General features: G+C 41.6%; 1 protein-coding gene across 1 annotated transcript; it reads right to left on the bottom strand.

The window, feature by feature from the left end:
• Window positions 1–7,968: 7,968 nt before the first annotated feature.
• Window positions 7,969–8,772, bottom strand: LOC138898793 (uncharacterized). The gene has a single exon (XM_070184894.1). The coding sequence runs from the start codon at window positions 8,770–8,772 to the stop codon at window positions 7,969–7,971; it is 804 nt and encodes a 267-aa protein (XP_070040995.1).
• Between the last annotated feature and the right edge of the window lie 246 nt (window positions 8,773–9,018).

Raw genomic sequence — 9,018 nt, 5'->3', positions numbered from 1 at the left:
GTTTTGCCTTGTACAATTTGTGGTGATCATTTCTTATGTGTCATTCATTGTCTCTACTCTTACTTGTTGGCTTCAACTGTGATAGAACACTTGCACAAGCATACACATAATTAATCACCCATATCGGTTTAAGAAGATGAACCCCGATGTTATTGACCAATTACATGAACTATGGTCTACTTGCCTTCTGTGTGAGAGTTGTTCTATTAGCATGTGAGTTTTTCGTGAAGTCATGGGTCATTCTTATTGTTAGCATGTGAGTGGTCCGTGCGGATATTAGATATTGTCGCCATCTTGGCACGTGAGTCGTCCGTGCAGTTATAATTTGTAATGTGGGAACAAGATGCCAAGTGATTAGGGTTCACTAATTGGGGACCCGTGATTTTTGATTTTGAGGTTTGGTACCTCGTGGAAATTCTTGGATAAATCTGGTGCAAAAGTGGTTGTTCTTATTGATTTGTTAATTGTTTTCCTTTATTTGCTTTCACTGGATTTAAACTGTGTTCAGTTTACTCTACTATGTTGTTACTTGTTGTGTCTCATTGCTAACTGTTGATTTTAGTTCCTATTACAAGCATTGTATTATTATTGTCATCATGCCTAGGTTTATATTAATATTGTTCCATGTTAGTTCTACAATCATACTTGTTCAAGTTGTTTAGTCCAGTGGGTGTCTTGATTGTTCCTCGTCACTACTCCACCGAGGTTAGTCTTGATACTTACTGGGTACCTTAATGGTGAACTCATGCTAGGCTTCTGCACATTTTTGTGTAGATCCGGGTATTTCGGAGTTGGTTGATCACTAGCTAGTTGTTCGATTTTTGCTATAGAGATTCAAGGTAAACATTCCGTCGCGTTCGTAGGACTCGGAATCACCTTCAGATCATGTACTTGTACTTTTTAATTCTATTCCGAAGCAGTTATATTTAGGGATTTCCTAGCAAACCTAGTATAGCTTATGACTTGTACTACCAGTCTTGGGATGTTATTTCATGTTGTAAATGTTGGGTTTATATAGAAAAATCTTGTTTCTGCTTAATAGTTTTGTTGGTTAATTTCTATCAATTTATTCAGTAAGTGTTAGGATTACATAGTCGTAGATACTAGGTGATGTCACGACATTCTACGGAGGGAAACTAGGGCCGTGACAATTGCCTACCACCTGAAGAGCCAAAGGATTTGGTTCATGATACTTAGCTATCATCCCCAGATTATTTTGGCCCCTATGATTAATGAGAATGCCCTTTTCCAATATGCCACTTGTAACACTAAAGGTTTTCCTAGCTAAGATCCTAGGATCATCAACTGTAGGAACAGACATTTCAATTGCATTGTTGTTTTGCCCAGTGTCAGAAGCACCTGCCTTTATGGTGAGGTCAATTTGATCATCTGCCTGCTTGTAGCCTCCGTCAACACCAAAGGACACTGATCCATAACTCCCAATTCTATCTGACTTGCCTTGAATCGAAGATTACAAACATCACCCAAGCTAGGGTTTACTGTAGCAGAAGCAACATGAATTACTGTTCCATTGGTTTTCGTCACCTTGCCTTCAACTGTTTGACGAGCAGACTTCACTGTATCCTCCACTACCTTTGTACTAACCTTATCAACTTGATCAGCGCTTGAAATATCCACTGGAGCAGCTTCAACATCCTCGCAAACCTGAACAGAACCCTATGGTTTACTGTTCCATTGGATTTCTTCTTGGCTGAAACTCCAACTATTGATCCTCCAGTGGTCTCAGCTTACTTATGAGTTCTTTTAGTACCCTCCGTTGGTAGATTGCCCTGCTAATTGTTAACTCCTACAGAAACATCATCTCTAGTTTTAAGTAAACTAAGGTTTACTATAGCTGTTGAAATCAAGTCAACTACTTGGCCCTGGTGTTACAACCCGTGCTTTCGGTCTATGGTGTGAGTCACTTGGCATATGTAAATAGACCCGATCCATGAAATAATTTTGGTCATATCTATGTATGCAAATAAAGAGCACGGTGTATAAAAAATGACGTCCCAAAATGATGTAGGACTTATAAGTGTGGCGATGATGGTTAGGAACAATAGTTGGTGTTCACAAAATAGGCTACGGACTAGTGTTGATTACCTTGATAATGAGTTTAATAAATGCATTAAATAACTTGGTATATAATCAAATTGAGGTCAAAGAGTTTATTATGTGAATTAGTTAAATTTTTGAGTATAGTGAAAGAAAGAACAAAAATGGAATTAGCTAAAGATGAAAAGGGACCCTACCATAATTAAGTGTGGACATATTTTGTCACACCCAACCTCGGGAAGCCCGACCGGTGCTCAACGGAGTGAACCCAGTCGAGCAAACATGTTAGATACTTTCCACCCAATTAACCCATGATCAAGAAAAGACGTGATTTTATTAATTATACAGTAGGAATGTCATTCGTACAATCCTAAATCATTTCATTAGTCATTGCGCCTTTAAGTCTTAAAATACACATTTCTTATAATTCAAAGGGAACAAGTGATCAACCACAACATAACTTGTTTAACATTCCTAACACATATGTACAACCCACATAGTGACTACGGAGCCTATAAAGATACAAAAGAAAGTAAAGATTTTGTCGGCAACAAGGCCCCGTCTATACCTCAAAAAGTGACCATAATATGAACAAAAGGTACAATACATGGCCCTAGAACGAAATGGGGTGCACCGAGTCTGTTGAGAAGAGGATGCAACACTATCTATGATCAACAATGTCTTCTATGTAACCACCTGCATAAATTTAAAGATGTAGCACCCCCGACAAAATGGACCTTAGTACCGTCGAATAGACTAGTATGTAGAGCTAAACACCAACTCAATAGAATGAATAATAATACAAGAGGAACGGTCAAGAATTCAATAAGGGCTTCAAATAATATTAAAACAACAAGTTAAGGATCATACACGTTTTCAAGTCAATTTCCATATTATTAGGTTGGGTAGTCTTTAGTACTGATATTTCACAATTCACAATTCCTCTGTATCCTTACACGGAGTCCGATCTCAGCCCGATCAGCTAGGCCATCTTATTTGAGACATTACCACAGTTTTATTATAATTTCCAGCACAGTGCCACCATGTGTGCGACATAACAACCTTTATTTTGATCTTGACATGAAGTCTTAACATTGCTAGCACATATTCCACATTTTGAATGCATTATCAAATGACAAGATATCATGATGAAGCAATTAGAAAAAAGATTGAACTTACATCCTTCAACACAACCATATTAGAAATCGCCAATACTATAATGATCAATGGCTTACTCCAATTAAATGAACACCATCGGGTTTGATTCTAAGAAGAAGGGGGTTTAGCCAACATACCTCAATTGAGCCTCTTAAAACTCTAAGATGATCCGGAAGTCTTAGCAACTTCAATCTATTTTAGAAATATAACAAGTTGGACCAAAATTAAGAAGATGAACATGGTTTTAGCTCATTTGACCATATTATCAAACACTAGGTGTGCAACAATGTTTTAAGCCTCTTTTTGTGGAATATTCCATCTTTCCCCAATCCATTCTGTATCATGTTTAGCTCACAATCTTCCCACATACCTTAGGAACACATGCATGCAAACTAAGCACCCCCATCACCATGAATTACCTTCTTAATGGCCCATTCTAGTCATGTTTTGAAATTAAGAGTTTGGGTGGTAGAATCTTACCTCTTAGGAAGAAGACCTAGGTGCCTCTCTTGATAACCTTCAAGGTTTTAGGTGAGAATTGAAGAACAATGTGATGAAGATAACTTCTCCCTCTAGGACCCTCTCTCTCACTCTAAAAATATCAGAAAATATGATCAGAATGGTCCATGGGATGTGTTTTAACGAAATACGGCTAGGTTTAAAAATCCCAAAATTGAAGTTCCGGAACAGGTTTTGCGGTCGCATGTGAGACCGCATAATGGTTATGTGGTCTGCGAAATGACCGCTAAAATGGGTGCTAGAGCTGGAAAGAAACTTGCCTGGTCTGCGGTCACTATGCGGCCCATAGACCTATTTTGTTGTCATATAATGCACCGCAAAACGGTTCTGCGGTCGCATAGTGCACCGTAGAACCTCCCTCCGAAAAGTCCCAAGGCTGGATATGCGACAAGAATGCGGCCCGTGAAATGGTTATTCGGTCGCATAATGGCCACGAAATTGGATATAAGAAATGCCCTAGAAATCTGCCCCACTCTGCGGTCCGCAGAGTGGTTCTGCGGCCGCAGAATGAACCACAAAAATGTGTATTTCTTCCCAATATTTTCTTTCAACTCCCAGCGCACTGTTCAATCTAAAAAGTCCGAATAGCGGCAATTTCTACTATTATTAAACTCTATGCCTACTTTGGCATTACGGAAATCCGGGTTTTTAGGAAAAATTATACGGGGCCTTACATCCTCCCCCACATAAGATCATTCGTCCTCGAATGAGGATCAGGGTCTGCTATTAGCACCTTATGCAACTTAGTTTTCATACCCTACACCAACAACTCCAAATTTAACTAACTCTCTAAATTTCCAAAACTTTCTCTAGAGTTTCCTTTGTAACTAGGCCTATCCACCTATCAGAGAGCCCTAGAAACACATCTTACAAACATATATAGAATCTAACGATGTAACATAACTCATAACAACACCATCCGTGGCCTCATGTAAACAACATGTAATCAAAAGGAACACCTTTACATTAACTGAACAAATGATACAAAATTCATAGGCGACAAGTTCGTAAAATGATTACACAGCTATTCAAATAAGTAAGGATACTTCTTCTTCATCTCTTCCTCGGCCTCCCACGTGGCCTCTTTAACCTGTTGGTTTCGCTATAACACTTTCACTGAGGGAATTTCTTTATTCCTTAACTTTTGGACTTGTCTATCAAGAATGGCAACTGGAATCTCTTTATACGACAATTCTTCATTAACCTCAATGGTCTCAACCGGCACAATAGCTGACGGATCCCCAACTACCTTATTCAACATAGACACATGGAATACATGGTGCACTAATGACATATCGGGTGGTAGCTCAAGTTTGTACGCCACCTGACCGATCCTCTTGATGATTTTGTATGGCTCGACATACCTCGGACTCAATTTCTCCTTTTTCCCAAACCGCATAATACCCTTCATGGGGGAAACCTTCAAGAATACCCAATCATCTTCTTTGAACTCTAAGTCTCTGCGACGAACATCCGAATAGGAGTTTTGACGACTCTGAGCAATTTTCAACCGCTCATTTATGTTCTTAATTTTTTTCCATAGCCTGATATACCCATGGACCTATCAACTCTGCTTCCCCAATCTCGAACCACCCAATGAGAGATCTACATCTCCTACCATATAATGCCTCAAATGGTGCCATCTGAACACTAGCATGAAAGCTGTTGTTATAAGAAAACTCTATGAGTGTCAAATGATCATCCCAACTACCCTTGAAGTCAAGAACACAAGCACGCAACATGTCCTCAAGTGTCTGAATAGTCCGCTCTGCTTGCATGTCGATCTGTGGATGGAAAGTTGTACTAAAATTCACCTGAGTACCCAAGCCTTGCTGAAATTTCTTCCAAATATTGGCCGTGAACTGAGCCCCTTGATAAAAAATGATAGAAATTGGAGTGCCATACTGCCTGACTATTTCCTTGATATACAACTGAGCATACTATTCAATTGTGTCGGTAGATTTAACTGGAAAGAAGTGTGCTGATTTTGTGAGTCGGTCCACAATCACCAAATTGAGTAAAACTTTCACGGAGTGCGAGGTAATCCTATCACAAAGTCAATATTAATCATTTCCCACTTTCACATTAGAATTTCTATGTTTTGTGCCAACCCACCAGGCCGTTGATGTTCGGCCTTCACTTGCTGATAATTCAGACACCTTGCTACAAAGTCCGCCATATTCCTTTTCATGTAATTCCACCAATAGACTTCCTTTAGGTCATGATACATCTTTGTAGAACCTAGATGTACGGAATACCTAGAAGCGTGAGCTTCTGCCATGATTCTTTCCCGAAGACCATCTACATTCAGAACACATAGTCGCCCTTGGTACCTTAGTATACCAGCATCCATGCCAAGAGCAAAAGTCGTAGTCTTATATTTTTTAATCCCCTCCTTCAATTGCACCAAGAATGGATCTTTGTATTGCTTCTCTTTGACTTCCACAAAAAGTGATGATTCAGCCCTATTTTGCACAATTATTCCTCCTTTACCAGAGTCCGTAAAACGAATTCCCAAACTAGCCAATTGATGGACTTCCTTGTCCAATGGCCTTTGATATACCTCAAAGTGAGCCAAACTACCCATAGATTTTCGGCTAAGTGCATCCGCCACAACATTGGCTTTCCGTGGGTGATATAGAATATCGATGTCATAATCCTTGAGTTTCCTAGGGTGATATAGAATATAGATGTCATAATCCTTGAGTAACTCAAGCCATCTTCTTTGCCTCAGATTCAACTCATTTTGTTTGAAAATATATTGAAGACTCATGTGGTCCGTGAATACCTCCACATGGACCCCATACAAATAGTGACGCCAAATTTTCAATGAAAAAACCACCGCCACTAGTTCTAAGTCATGTCTTGGATAATTCTTTTCATGATTCTTGAGTTGCCAAGAAGCATAGGCTATAACCTTGCCGTGTTGAATTAATACACACCCAAGCCCAATTCTTGAAGCATCGCATTATACCACAAACCCTTCTGTACCCTCTGGTAGGGTCAACGCCGCTGCCGTAGTCAATCTTGATTTCAACTCCTGGAAGATCCTTTCACAAGCATCAGACCATTGGAACTTAATCGCTTTCTGAGTCAATTTAGTCAACAGAGAGGCAAGAGTAGCAGAACCCCTCCACAAACTTCCTGTAATACCCTGCTAAGCCCAAGAAACTGCGAATCTCGGTAGGCGTTGTAGGTCTAGGCCAATTCTTTACTGCTAAAATCTTTTGAGGATCAACCTTGATTATTTCTCTATAGACAACATGACCCAAGAATGTGACATATTCTAGCCAAAATTCGCACTTTGAAAATTTCGCATACAATTGGTGCTGATGAATAGTCTGCAAAACATCCCTGAGATGATCGGCATGGTGCTCCCGACCTCGTGAATACACAAGAATATCGTCAATGAACACTGTCATAAATGAGTCGAGGAAAGGCTTGAAAACCCGATTCATAAGATCTATGAAAGTTGCATGGGCATTTGTTAGCCCAAAAGACATTACCAGAAATTCAAAATGCCCATACCAGGTTATGAAAGTTGTTTTCGAAATATCCTACTCCCTGATATTCAATTGGTGATACCCGGATCGTAACTCAATTTTGGAGAAGTATCTAGTTCGACCATCCCCAATTCAATAAGATCAACAATGGTGTCCCGACCACGCAACGTGACAACACAACCCCTATAAACTCGAGCGGCCATAATAGACTCGTCAACCGGAGTAGACACAGAGAACAGCTCAGGAAGTTGTTCCGGTTCTATCCCAAATTTCCTAGCAACAAATGGGGTAACATAGTACAAGGTGGAACCGGGATCAATAAGAGAATATACATCATGAGTTTGGACAGTTAATATACCTATGACAATATCTGGAGAAGCCTCTACATTCTGGCAACCACTCATAACATAGAATCGGCTAGGTCCTCTTGAACTTTGTGCACCACCCCTAACTGCACCACGCCCTGCTGGTGTTGGAGGGCCTCGAGCTGGAGGGGTGCTGAAGATGTAGCAGTTGCCGGACTGGATGGCTGTGTTGTGCCCCTGCCCGCACCCTGGCGGGATGAATGGCACTCCCTATGAATGTGACCCCTCAATCCACACCCGTAACATATAGGTAAGTCCATGTAGAAAATCCCCCAGTGTATTTTCCTACACCTGGGGCATGTGGGCCTCCGTTGCTGTGGGAATCTCCCTCCTGATTGGCCCTGATGGTGGAGTCCCCTGCTGCCCTAATTGGGCCTGAAGTGACTCCCCTGCTGCTGACTGTGCCCTGTTGGCGGTAAACTGGCTGAAGACTGAGCATGAGACTGGGTTCGCCCTGATGAACCTCCCGTGAAAGCTGATCTCCCCCCACCAAATGACTCCCCAAAGTTTTTTGCGGACCGGGCCTTGCTGGTACCCTCTCGTTCCCTCCTGTTCTTCAACTTGCGGTCCTCTGTAGCTTGAGAAAATGCAACAATATTTCCATAGTTTATGTCTGAATTCAAGGCAACCGTAGCGGCCTCATTGATAACCAAGAGGCTAAGGCCCTGCAAAAACCGGCGCACTCTAGCCTCCATAGTAGGTAACATGTGAATAGCATATTTTGACAGGCGCGCGAACTTCATGTGGCACTCCCACACACTCCTACTCCCTTGCTTAATATTCTCAAACTCTGTGGCAACGGTTGCCCTAGTCTCGGCAGGCAAGAAATGGTGTATATAGGCATCAACAAACTCCCTCCATCTCGCTGGAGGTCTCCCCTCCTCCCGAGAGTCCTCCCATAACTCAAAACAAAAATATTCCGCACCCTTTAGACGGTAAGCGGCCAACTCCACTCCCTCCGTCTCAGTAGCGCGCATAACCTGGAGAGTCTTATGCATATTATCAATGAAGTTCTGTTGGTCCTCCTCGGCATTAGCACCCGTGAACACTGGAGGATCCAATTGCAGAAACTTGTTCACCCTAGAACCACTAGAATCCCCTTGTTCGCTAGAAGATGTGGGTGTAACATTCGACTTTTGGGCCTGAGAAGCCACTATCTGAGTCGGCATCTTAATAGCTCCCCTAAGATCCCCATTAGAAATACCAGAACCAGAAGCTGGAGCTAGAGGTGGAATTAGAATATCAGGTGGAGGAACCGTCTCACCCTTAGTAGGTGGAGGAACTGGTGTGGCCTTTGTCGGTGTAGTGGAATCATGTAGTGTAGCAGTCGGGGGTTTATCCTCACCCCTCGGGTATTCACCCGCATCATCAAATAATGGGTCCACTGCCACTCCTAAGGCAGTATTGGCTCATTG

Source organism: Nicotiana tomentosiformis, chromosome 9 (assembly GCF_000390325.3).
Source record: "Nicotiana tomentosiformis chromosome 9, ASM39032v3, whole genome shotgun sequence".
In the NCBI taxonomy this organism is placed as follows: Eukaryota; Viridiplantae; Streptophyta; class Magnoliopsida; order Solanales; family Solanaceae; genus Nicotiana; species Nicotiana tomentosiformis.
The sequence above is the reverse complement of the archived record's forward strand: the minus strand, read 5'-3'. Positions and strand labels throughout refer to the sequence as shown.

What these genes read in the sequence shown, in the direction of transcription:
- LOC138898793 (XM_070184894.1), bottom strand. Translation starts at nt 8,772, where the DNA reads ATGCCGACTCAGATAGTGGCTTCTCAGGCCCAAAAGTCGAATGTTACA.